We start from the raw sequence: 13,593 nt of genomic DNA on the forward strand, positions 1-13,593 counted from the left end.
CCCAAGCTCACACAACTAGTTAGTAGCTATATGTGATGGCAGATCTGACCATGAAGTTCATGCTCTTAAATACCACACTGCTTTATAATAAAGAGATTTGAAAAGAAAGTGGACTTTAATTTACCTGTTATAGAATCTCAGGCTCTATCAGCAGTTGAGTTACTCTTCACCTACCCTCATCGCTGTTGCTTGGATAGAAAGGTTCAAGCGACATTGTTATCTCTTCCATGTTGTATGGAATAAGTACTTAGGTGCTGGAATGCTCAGAAAGTTTAAGTTGCTCATGTAGTCTATGAGACTCATTTGTTTCTAAGATTAATTTCTTTGGGAATTGTTGGTGTCCATTTTTAGGTTTCAAGTACTGAAGCTAGTGGAAGTTTTGAGCATTAATATAACATCTGTTCCCTTTCTTATTTAATGGATTATTATTCATCTGCATTAAGAGGAAGCTTTGGCTGTATCACAGTGAGATATAAAGTATTCTTAATAGTTAAGTTCTACTTGGAAGGCTTCTTTTTAATAATATACCTATTAAAATGCTTCTTCCATTAAATTTGGAATAACATACTTGGTGATTTTACTTCTTTGTCAGTTATTTAAATACAATTTTTTCTCATTTCTAGAACCATATTGCAGTTTAAGCATACAAATGATTGATGTTATAATTTAAAAGTCTTGCTCTTTTTCCTAATTTTGTAAACTGTAAGTTTTAATAAGTGCTGGTTTATTTCATTTTATAAGCAACGTTTTGCATACTAACAGCCACTGAGTAAATATTAAAGGGAATCCAATTAGCTTTCTATGCTTAACTTCTAGGTTATTTCAGCATTTCCATTACATTTTATTATTGATTTATGTTTTCATTTTCCATATAATGTACTGCTTTTTCATTGCTATCTATGCAATTACTTCTTTTTAGTTATATTAGTTACACATGCGCTTTCATACTAACTTTTTTTGAAGATGAAATGCCAGATGTATTTATAAATGCCAGACATGTTTATAAATATGTCACAAAAGATAAATAGTGGTTTGTGGTAAATTCTCCATATAGATTTTCATTGATATATCACTTTTTAATGCTATGAGGGTGCCAATCAAATTGACATCGTGATTTGGCATATCAAATAAAATACCTTCTCCCTGTACTTGGAAAATAGAAGTACCTATAAATGCAAAAAAAACCCATTCATGATGATGCATTCTAAAAGCAATTACCTAGTACTGAGGAATGCTGGAATTAAGTCAAACCACATATCAAATCACACAGAGCAAAGATAAATCCAGGACAAAATCATTGATGTTCCGATCTCATCTGCAAGAAAACAGCTAACAAATGTTATATTATTTCAGTTCTAAGTGGTTGGAATTCAGTGGTTAATTTAAAGGGAACATTGTATCAGGCACGTTGCTTGTTCTTACTTTTCCATAGCTAGGCCCTTGAGAATTTTTTGTTGAATAAAGAATCTAAGAGTTTCTTTTATGAAGTCTGCACATGTAACACCAAGGAAAAACTTCACTGCCTTCACGGAAAGAATGTTCAGTCTTTACAGTGGTGAATTTATCAGTGGGTACTCAACCCAATTTCATGATTCAAATGAATTTTGGGAGGTGCTCCCTAAACTTAGCTTGGAAATAATCACATTCTTAGGACTGAAAGGAAATCGAGTGCCCCAAACTAGCACATCTGCCTGAAAAAACATTTCAGTGCAGTCTACTTTCAGGCTTCTCTGCTTTAGTTTTCCTTAGGAAGAAATTTTTTTAAGTGGAAAACGATAATTTATTTGAATTATAGAATTTTTGTCCACTGCCCATGTTGGTGTCCTTCCAGTTTTATCAGACTGGAAAAAGTCCTCAGCTTTCGAAGTTGGTATCATAAGTCAATGCAGTTCAATCATCATCTGTCAATAGAAAGAGCATATGAAAAGTTCTTAAACATTTGTAAACTGGCAAGTATCAATTTGCATCATAAGAATAATAATGACTCAAAGATGCATACCACTAGCATATGTTTGAAAAAGGAAATACACATTTTACATAACAATTTATATGTAGATTGCACTCTGTTGATCTTGAAAGTTAGTTTTTGCAAATACATAAATCCACTCCATTCATATTCAAGCTACATTTGAGCCCTCTGTTAGAAGACATAGCCTACCTACTGTGCTCTGTGATCTTGGACAAGATGTTTTACTACTTTGTGACACTAGATTACAAAACCTTATCTCTCTAAAAGTGTAGTGCTGGATCAAATGCTCCATCTCCAGTTGTTATTCCTGTCCATATACAGAACGTATCTTATTATGAAATGCCCCAAGTTCTTCCGGAAGCTTCCCTCACAGCCAACATTCTTCCGCTTGCCCAAGACTAATTCTTCCACTGCAGCTCTCGATCTCTTTCTCTCTTGTTCTTTTCTCAGCCTTGAAGCATCGGTTATTGTGTTCTTCTCATTTCACCAAGGCCATCTTCTCCTTTCCAGCTGCCTCCTTCCTTTCGGTAAGGAGTATGCTCACTCTGTTTCATTTACCACGGAGGCAAGAACTCTCTCTAGATCCTAGGTCGCCCATCCCCCACCTTCAGATTCTACCATCTTCTCCATTCAAGCTTTTTGAAAACCGTGCTACGATGTCTGTGTTCTCACTTTCAATTTAATTCTCAGCCCACTGTAATCTGATTTCCTTTTCATGTATTGTCCTGTAACTGACGGACACCGATAAACTCCACGTTTTCAGATCAGGTAATAATTTTTCATTTTTCTCAAGGGATCCCCATTCAACCCATTGAATATTGTTGGGCTTCAGAACTCCATTCAGGTGCAAGTCAGCAGCATTTCTTTACAAGAAGCCTTCGAATAGCAACTTCCTGCCCTCAAATCCTGGCCTGGCAGCTGCCTTTATTCATTCTATTCTGAGAGTCCTTGCCCGAGTTCACAGTAGATACTGTCTCCCTAACATCTGCTCTTGTTTACCCCTAAAGACAGTCATTTGGCTTTATTTTATTGTTTTTGGTTTTACTATTCACTATGTGATTCTCACTTAAAGGGTTTTATAGATAGTATTTGTGGGAATGTCTACAACACTAAACAGTGTCCACCCATTTACTGTCCCCAAATAGATAATCCTACTCGTCCTGAGAACAAATGTCAATCTTCAGGAGATTTCTGAACCCTGCACCCCCCGAAATGATTCAGTCCCATTTAAGTGTGTCTAGCACCCTGATTTTTTACATTAAATCCTTTATTACAGTTTGTAATTGTATATAATGCCTCATCTCCTTCACTGATCATTATAACCTGCCCATGTTTATTTCAGTAAATCATTCACTGTTGGCCTTTTGCACTGGGTCTTGTGTGTATTAGTTGCTCAGTAAATATGGTCTGAATGAATAAAGTACGGCCCAATCAAATCTACAGCTCGTGCTTTTATAGTATCTATAACCGTACCCCATACCTTTCTTTTAAATTCTAGGATCATATATCCATCCTATTCCCTAGGCATTTCTATATGACTCTACTATCTCAATCTTTACATATCTTTTTTTTAAAATAAAAATACAACAAACAAAGATAAAAGCTTCTAAATTGATTTTGTATATTTCCCCTGCCCACATTTCCTTTTTTAAATCTCTGGCAAAACCTAATCTCACATACCAACAATTTGGAAATACCCCTTAACATCTAACCTGTCATCACATGGTGCCTATTTTCTTGTCCTTGTCATGGACTATGCCCTTGCTCAGTGTTCTCTGAGAACACTGTCTCTAATCATGTCTCCCTCCAGTCCATCCTCTACATTAGTGCTAGGGTCATTTTTCAGCTCTTCAGTGAATTGTTGAAATCTTAATGCTAATTATTGAACTCTTTCATGAATTCTTCAAGTTGGTCAGCTAATATCGTCCAAGTACATAACTTTCTCGTAAGTTTGTTTCACATGTTGAGTTACTTGTTGTTTTACAGATGTCTATATTTTAGCAAGAGCGTTTGCTCAAGTTATTACTATTATTATTCATTGTGCATTACCACCATGTGCCTAGGAATATCTCTGTGTTAGAAATGAGAAACTGCAGGGACATGTGGGTGGCTCAGTTGGTTAAGCGTCCGACTCTTGGTTTTGGCTTCAGTCATTCTCTCACTGATTCCTGAATTTCAGCCCCACGTGGACTCTGTGCTGATGGAGCAGAGCCTGCTTGGGATTCTCCTTACCTCTGTTTCTGCCCCTCCCCCACTCATGCTCTATCCTTCTCTCAAATAAACAAACAAATAAATAAATAAAAACCTTAAGAAAAAAAAAAAAAGAAATGAGAAACCATAGATTTGTTCCCATAAAGTTACTTACTCAGGATCACATCTAATAAGTGGTACATCCAAGATTGAACACAGATCTGAAGTCCATGCTTGTGTTCTTCCTCTAGCCATTAAACCATCCCCCAATATCCATGCTGCTACACATCTCCATGACATTAGATTCCTCTTACCAAAATGCCCCCTCCTTCCTTCTGTAACTGATGAATTCCTACTTCTTTCTTAATACCCATCTGATTTTACTTAACACTGAAACTTTCTAAGTGAATCCAATTACTGCCCTCTCTTATCTTTCTGCAGTACCTGACACAAATTCATTCTATGTGACCTTAGTAAATTATACTTTTATCATAAATTTGTGTTTCTAACAGTAGGTTACATGGTCTAAGAAGATAGTAGTATTGTCACACTCATCATTTTCTCTGCTATAACCTGGAATAATAGCACATAATTTATTTGAATTAAATTTAAAAAATAAATAACTCTCATCTCTTGAGACTGATTCCATCTCTCAATCTGAGTCAGTGGTTCTACACTGGCCAAGAAAAGCATATTCTCTGCAAACACATCATATATTAAATTACTTAAAACACAGACTTAGTTGGGGCACCTGGGTGGCTCAGTCGGTTAAGTGACCGACTTTAGCTCAGGTCATGATCTCACAGTGCATGGATTCGAGCCCCATGTCGGGTTCTGTGCTGACAGTTCAGAGCCTGGAGCCTGCTTCTGATTCTATGTTTCCTTCTATGTCTGCCCTTTACCAGATCCAATTCTGTCTCTCTTTCTCTCTCAAAAATAAATAAACACTAAAAAATTAAAAAAAAAAGATTTAACAACACAGTATCCAAACTAACATGAAATGTGCCATTGTTTTGTGATTCACTCCATGCAATTCATAGAAAACATCACATTTGAAGTGTTTTCTTCATTTATTTGCATTTTTCAACATCCTGCCTTGTTCCAAAAGCATTTCAGGCAGTTTACCAAAAGAATGCATGCACTTAACTATTATAAAATAAAATATAAATAGAAGTAAGATATCAGGATGAAGGAAAATACAATGCAAATGTGTCCACCGTTTGGGCCAGAACATTAGCTATAGTCCATAGCTAGAGGAGTTGAGTTTTAAATTCTGAGCTTCTTGGCTGCCAAAGTAAACCATGGGGTGGGGGGCGGGAGTTACTCTTATTTGTAATCAAAAAATGGAAGCATAGATTTTCTTAGAGAAAATATTTTCCTACATTGAATTCTTTAAAACAATATCATATGGGTTTTATATTAGGGAAAGCTGGGTACTATTGAAAGTAATGTCAACATTTTCCCAATAAACTCAGTAATGAATTTCATATTGATGTCTCTTGTAGTCCCCTTCAATAAAAGCTGAAGGCATTACATTAACATACAACTCAGTGAAGGCAATTCTTCAAGGAGCTAAGCTAATATGGTCCAAGTATATAGCTTTCTCATGGCCCAATTTAATCCAAGGAAAGACTTTAGAGTACTTAGAGAAGTGGATGGACTGTATAACCTTCAAACAATCTTCTGTAAGTATCACTTTTCTCAGTCAGGATGGTTAGCAGACAGTTAACAATAGCATTATCTGACCCAGGAGCATGTTGTTGCTTTACAAGAAATGGGCTGGCTAGTAGCCACAATGACTGTAAAAAAGGCAACATGGTATATAGAAAGAGCATAGATTTGCCACTCTGGCAACCTTGGGTTTTTTCCAAAGTCTGTCTTATCTAGTGTTACATTTATGAGCGCTCCCTTTCCTTATTCTAAGGACAATATCTGCGATTCTTTCCAATTCTGCAACCATGTGATTATTATTTTTATTCATATCCCAGGTCACTATGCTAACAGATGTCTATATTTTAGCAAGAGCATTTGCTCAAGTTATTAACACGTTATTTTATCTACTACGCTAAGGAAGCTGAAACTGGTTTGCCCCATGGTGTAAGACATTTTGATTTCTACAATCAAGAATTTTCCAGACTTGAAATTTTACATTCTAATGAAGTAATAAACTCAGAACATTCTGAATCCTATAAAACATTGTTTAAAAAATAGAAAATGTAATTAGTATGTGCTGTATTTACTTTTAATTCCACTTCAGCTACAGCATCAACAAATTCTATAGTAGCGTATTTTCCTCTTTTCCCCCCAATTAATGTGTAAAAACACATAATCTATTGATTTTGTGATTAGCCACATTTTCCCCTTCCCACTTAATATGAGTCTCAATTGCAAGCAAAACAGCTTCCACAAACATGTGGAATGGTAAAATTGTGGACTTTCAGGATAATTACATAATAGAATTATAGAACAGCCTATGGGAATCTAAATTTTATGAATCTCATAAATACTATACTCTACAAAATAACTTTATATGTTTGTATATATCATATACTTTCTAAATATATATTTTTTCTCACAGTGATCATTCTAGTACATGTCATTCATGATAAAGCAAACATTTTTTGAGCCTCTTCTGTGCCAGGAACTATGCTAGGAGCTCTGCATTGCACAGTCTGTGCTCTCAAGGAGCTTACAGTCAAGTGGAAGAAAAAAATAAGTGGAAGAAGTATACATGCCACTATAGAGACAAACACTAGGGTGTCGTGGAAGCCCATGCATGGAAAGAGTAATTATTGCAATAAGAAGTAATACATGTGATTTTGAGCTGAGTTTGTATAAAATGGATCTAAATAGGGGAACAGCATGGGTTGGTAATCAGTTCCTGGCTCAATTGTGGTATCATTCACAGGTTAGGGAATAAAGGAGAGTGTATAGAATTAGGTTGGGAGTGAAAGTAACCTGTAATCATTTCTGGATATTTTGCGTTTTAATTACCTATGGAATATGTAGATAGAGAAGTCTAATGAAACATAATGGTGATAATTCTGGTGAGAGGTATTATGTCAGTCATCTGCATATTGGTAACAGAGCCATTCAAGAGTCACTTAAAATTAATAGAAAATAGCAGTGGATAGAAGTTAGCAGTGAATACAGCAAGGTGATATCTTCTGTAATGGCCTAGCATACTAATATTTTTTAGTACTATCAAGAGTAGATCTATGAATTACAAAGAATAGTAATAGAATATATTATGTGGACTTAATCTGTATACTCTGCTTTAGCAGATCTAAGAACTGTAAGTCAGCTATCAATTCAATAGTATTTTTTCTCTAGATACATGATTTTAATTTTAAATAGATAGGAGCAACTTGCTTTACTGTATATTTGTGATAATTACTTTCAAATCGACTGAGGGGAGTTATTTTATAACTTTGTAAGACTTTGTAAGATCTACGCCAGAAAGGCTTGACTGGGCTATGGCTAAGAATTGAGACGTTTTAGTACCATGAGAGTGCCCTGTGCTTCATTCAGTGAATTGGTAAGAAATTACAAGGGCCAAACACTGGGTTTTGACTAAACATAGTACTCAGGACTCTTGCACTTTTGCTTGCTATCGGTTCTGAAAATAATCAAGTTTCCAAGTTCCTAGAGAGCGTTTTGAAGCCAAGCCATCATCTTGTCAGGTACTAAGCTTGCCTCCGAAGTTCATACTTATATTCAGAAATTGAAGCCATTCTTTGAACAATGAAGAAAAAATAAGATGAAATTTTATTCTTCGTAGTTAAGTCAATAGAAGTTACAAATACACATTAAAATTATTTTTAACACTGCTTATGATAATATCCACAGTATTGGGATGGAAAAAAGAACCCAGCAACATACAAAAATATTCGAGGGTGATATTTGGCTGGTACATTCTGGCACAGCCCTTCTGGGTATTTACAGCCAATGTTTGTTCAGGTTGACCAGAGTATCTGTTTTGTTTTGTTAGTGCCCCTGCCTCAGAGTTTGTTAAATAATTTAGCATCACCTATGGGTTTGTATACAGTTGAAGGGTATTAAGTCAGGCAGGAAGGGTGCTGGTGAGAGTACAAAGTCTATCTGTAAACGCTTCTTGCAACAAAAGACATTTACATTTATGTTTCTTTGTCAAAATGTCTAAACCTTGCACCATAAATCCTAACCTAACTTAAATGTCCCTCTTCCAAGATACCTTTTTTGGGGTTCCTCCATGCAATGTTTATGTCTTCTTTCAAAGATATAAAATGGATCTTGTAAGCCAGTAATCAAGATTTTGTAACTGAGTTATACCCATTCCTACTCTCCGCTAAGAGACTGTGCTTTTCAATGTGGTTTGAGTATTCATTTGCGCACTTAATTCTCACAGTGGTTCATTATGGCTTTGGTATAATTATCTCCCTGTTTTCAAACTAGAAGCTGAAGCAGGTAGAGGTTAAAGAATATTCTCATGGTCAGTCCAAATTCTCTATAAGAGCCATTTGAGATTACTTTAAATGATATCTACGTATATTCAAAATAATGATAATATAAACCCCGTATGTTACATACTTTATGGTTTAAAGGGTCTTTTTAGAAGATTGACCTAGTGATATAAACTAGGAATTTAGGAAAGAGTGTACTCCCAAGTTTCAAACACCTTCTCCAAAGAGTAATATCACATAGTATGATATTTAAAGCAGAGGTTTAGAAGTCACACACATGGGAGTTTTTGTGCTTTTTCAGCCACTCAAGACAAGAGACCTGGTTATATCACGAAACCTCTTTAGCCTCTAGTTTGAAATTTGTAACATGGGGTTAAGTATTGAACTTACCTCCTACCCAGCAGTGATGTTTTTTTACAAATAATACTGTCAGTCTTAACCCTCCACCTGACACATCCTGGTGTTCAGCACGTGTTACCATCTCGCTGTCAGTTACATACTTGGAAATTCCCCTGCATTTGTAACATGGGAACTTTGTGTGCCATTGCAGAAGAAAAGCTGTTTTGTAGCTTTCATAGTGGTAGACCCTCAACCCCTTTCCTTTTATACTCCAGCCACATCTGGAAGAATGCCTCATCAGCTAGGGAAAGAGAGGAGGGAGAAACCTGATGTCACTAAAGGACAGGAAAACCAGGCCCGTTTTTAGATCTTCTGGGCTCCCTGAGGACCTTTCTTATCTCATTTTACCTGAACATTTTGAGAATTCTTTAAAAAAAATTTTAATGTTTATTTATGAGAGAGAGAGAGAGAGAGAACATGAGTAGGGAGGGGCAGAGAGAGAGGGAGACACAGAATCTGAAGCAGGCTCCAGGCTCCAACCTATCAGCACAGAACCTGATGCGCGGCTCGAACCCACGAACCACAAGACCATGACCTGAGCCGAAGTCAGACACTTAACTGAGTCACCCAGGCACCCCGAACATTTTGAGAATTCTTAATTGAAAATAATTGATATTTGAAATTCTGTTCTAGGCCACTTCGTCCTCTAAATCTGTTGATTTACACTCTTCACTATTTTGGATAATTCATAGCTGGCTCAATTTTGTTTGCATTTAGATAACTAAGAAGACATTTATGTTAGATAGAAATGCAGATAAATGTTATTTATGTTTCCAGGTTCATTAATTCAGCTGCATATTATGTGCCTACCAGGTAGAAGGCACCATGCTAAGTGTAAGTTTATAATGGTAAACAAGACAGACGTAGCACCAGCCTTTATTGAACTTAGATTCTAATGAGAAAAGAAAACGTCAGTCAAATAATCACACTAGAAAGAATTTATACATTTTGAAAAATGCCACGATGGAAGTAAACTGAGTGCTGTGAAGCATGCATTTGGGCAAAAAGACTGTGCTGCATAGAGTGGCTGGGAAGGTCTTTTTGAGGACAAAGACTAAACCAAGACCAAAGTATGAGAGGGGATTGATAACAGGAAATGCAGGATGGAGAGAGGCAATTCAAGTAAGGAAGTGGCATGGCCAAAGGTACCAAACAAGGAAATATTCTGAAAACTGAAGTTATTTCCTGGGACTGGTATATAACAAAGAAAAGAAGCCATGGTAAGAGGTATCGATTTTATTCTCAGGACCTTGAGAGTGTATTTAAGGGATTTGAGCTGAGGAGTGACGTGATCCCATTTGTGTCTTGAAAAAAATCCCTGTGACTACAGTGTGTCTAATGATTGGACAAGGTCAAGCCAAGCTGGGAGAGCACAAAGCATTTAATTTGGTCCAGGCAGGAGATAATTGTGAGCCAGATTAGAGTGGGTGGGAACTGAACTGGGGATTATGAGGAGAAACAGCTTGTGGTTGAGCTAGGCAAAAAGCAGAATTTGTATTTTATCTTTGTCCTATGTTTTTAGTATTTATTTCACTGCCACCTGTATATGGTTAGTTTACCACCATATGAATAAAGCATTTGACACCAGGGAGAGAAATACTGTTATCTAGCTCAAGAAGATAAATTTCTTTGTTCAGAAATTGAGGTCATATGTTGTAGATGATCATTTCTCTTGTTAAAATGTCTCTACATTCCATTTATTCATTCACTCATTCATTCAACAAATATTTGAATAACTACTTGTAAGAGTCAAAATGTTGCATCATTTATTACATTTATGGTTCTGACTGTTTTCCATATAAACAACAACAAAAAAACATGGTTCTCCAGGTAAATGGTATCATTGATTTTTACACTGGGGATTTCCTCATGGTTTTAGGACTCCTTTTATTTATTTTCCTAAATTTCATCTTTCTAATTGATAATGATGTTTTTATCAAGATGCTTTTCTGCAGAATTTGAACTGGAGTTTGGAAAATGTTAAGTGGCAGGCTCAACCCACATTCTGTTAATTCTTGTATTTTTCAATAGAAAAAAGAAAAAGCCTCTGTCATGATACAGAACAATGCTTACGCCGTGGCTGTTGCCAATTACGCCCCGAATCTTTCAAAAGACCCAGTTCTCTCCACCATCTCCAAGAGTGCAACCACACCAGAACCCAACAAGAAGCCGGAAAACAAGCCAGCAGAAGCCAAGAAAACCTTCAACAGTGTTAGCAAAATTGACAGAATGTCTAGAATAGTTTTCCCAGTTTTGTTTGGTACATTTAATTTAGTTTACTGGGCTACGTATTTAAACAGAGAACCTGTATTAGGGGTCAGTCCTTGAATCTAGACACAGGTGATCTTTGGGATGTATAGGAACATACACCTTTGTTTTGCTATGTACAGTCTGACTAATAACTGCTAATTTGTGAACCAACATGTACAGTATGTATATAGCTATATAGCTTACCAGTAGACCTCTAATGGAGACACGCATTTGCTAACTTGCGGAACCGCAGGCAGAAAGCACCCCGTGCCCAAAGAGCCATTGCCTTTTTTAAAGATTTACCCTAGGAACTCGTTCAAAGTGGATTTCACGTGACCTGATTTATTTCCTACTGTTCTAATTGTGATGAAAATGGGGATCCTATACCACACTTTATGAACTCTTTTGATTTAAGTCTTAAATAGAACTATTTTGTACTGTTGCCTAACTATACGTAAGATAACGTTTTCATTCCAAGGGGAATTCTTCTAAATCACAGAACTTGTTGTATCTGCCACATCAGTGCCCTTCATGAGTGCTCAGAATCCCTGCTAGTGTAATTGGAAGCTTAGCACACATCAGAAGAAAAACTAGAGATCTGAAATCAGCTTTTAATTACTCTGTATAGCATCTATAGCACATATTACAGCATGACAAGCTCAAATAGTTAAGAGTCACTCCTGACAGAATGTTAATTATGCCTAGAATTTAATAACTATCAGAACGTCATGGCCATTACATTTTAGCATCAGAGTTTATTTGAAAGTAAAATTCAAATCCTACAGAGTATTATAATCATTGGAAACTACCTTAAATTAAAACAATAAAAATTAAAAAAAGACAAATGTGTCTTACTCTTTCCAGGTATGTGTTGTATTGAAATTGATCAGCTAAATTTTCTTGGTGCTGGAGACTGGAAAAAGCATCCAGTTTGGCTGCTGTGGAAAACATTCACATTGGATTAGAAAATTGTGCCAAAAACTCCCACTGATGAGAATTCATAGGTGTCACAGTATCTAGATGAGCACTTATACGATTCTCTTCTTTCCTGTTTACTGCAAATTCTGCCTTAAGGCTTCTTTTCATCAGGACTCAGAAGCCACTAATTACAAAGGAAAGGGCAGTGAATTGGCACATTTTTCTGTCTTGAAGCAGTGCTTTCAGATAAGAATTATGTAAATCTGCTTTTGTAAATTGCAACTTTAAATTTCATTGACTCAAATTTACAACAGCTTTGTATACCAGAAGAGGTTTTGGTAAGAGTTGAACATTTTTAAACAGAAACTTTAAAGCATCACCAACAGATTGTGGATTAGTTCACATGCACAAATATAAACGTGCACACACGTATACGCACACACACACACACACACTAATTAACTAGAGTGCACACACATAGCTAAATTAGAAACCACAATTTTCAATTTTATATAATTACTAAATATTAATGGGTAAAATTCATTTTTCTTTTAATATTTAAAATATGCTCTCTATGCCCCTGAAATATGTTAATAGAAGTTAACAATTGTGTCTCATGCCTAGATTTAAGATTTTTGTCAAACCCAAAATCCTTTTGACTCACATCTACATTAGCAGTTATTAGTTGACTTTTACTAATAGATACACCTTTATGATGGTGTTTTTGTAGAAACATAAGTAGTCAAATAGTGGCATTTCCTGCAGTTTTGTACAGTATTTCAGTATAGTGCATAAATAAGTATGTTCATAAAATCAATAAAAGAAGTATCTTATGGAAATAAGCAAAATCACAACAAAAATTGCTCTTCCTTTGCCTCGTTTAAATTTATTTTTTTCATTTTCTTTGTTTTAGTGTGATTCTATTATGTGCTTTGCATGACTGTATTAATACCAAGGTCACAAATGCATCTTATTAACAGAATTTGCCGTGAAGACAGGCTTGACATTAAAAGTTCCCTCACAAAAGGTAATCCATAATCCTTAATAAAATAAAATTGTTAACATGAGCTAATAAATGTATTTCTTTAATTCCCTTCCAATTATAGCTTATTTGTCATCTAAATAGTTTTAACACATACACTTTATTTGTACGTTGAAATGGAAGACACCCTATTTTCCTACACGCTTAAATATAACATGGATCTGTAGAGTTTAGGGAAGTGTGTAAGAGTCTGAGAACATGCACCTTGCTTGAAGGCAAGCAATAAAAATGCTTTGTACGGTATACATTACTTTACACTTTAAAAACATTGTGCTTGTAAGTTCTACATTTCCCCCTTAATATCTGACTCTAAATTATAAATTTATAAATATGTACATATGTAAAAATAGTTGTAAATAGCAGTTTCTGTAAGACAACAGAAG

The 13,593-nt window shown here is 35.7% G+C and overlaps 1 protein-coding gene across 4 annotated transcripts in view; it reads left to right on the top strand.

The window, feature by feature from the left end:
* Positions 1–13,235, top strand: part of GABRA2 (gamma-aminobutyric acid type A receptor subunit alpha2) — a 128,181-nt gene extending 114,946 nt beyond the window's left edge. For 3 of the 4 annotated variants that reach the window (XM_058722707.1, XM_058722704.1, XM_058722703.1), the window contains 2 exons: positions 5,665–5,844; positions 11,032–13,235. In XM_058722707.1, the coding sequence (XP_058578690.1) occupies positions 5,665–5,844; positions 11,032–11,328 (477 nt within the window). In that variant the 3' untranslated portion in view covers positions 11,329–13,235. The remainder of the gene's footprint in view (positions 1–5,664; positions 5,845–11,031) is intronic. The other variant, XM_058722706.1, reaches the window with a different exon arrangement.
* Positions 13,236–13,593: the final 358 nt, after the last annotated feature.

This window comes from Neofelis nebulosa, chromosome 3 (genome assembly GCF_028018385.1).
Source record: "Neofelis nebulosa isolate mNeoNeb1 chromosome 3, mNeoNeb1.pri, whole genome shotgun sequence".
Taxonomy (NCBI): Eukaryota; Metazoa; Chordata; class Mammalia; order Carnivora; family Felidae; genus Neofelis; species Neofelis nebulosa.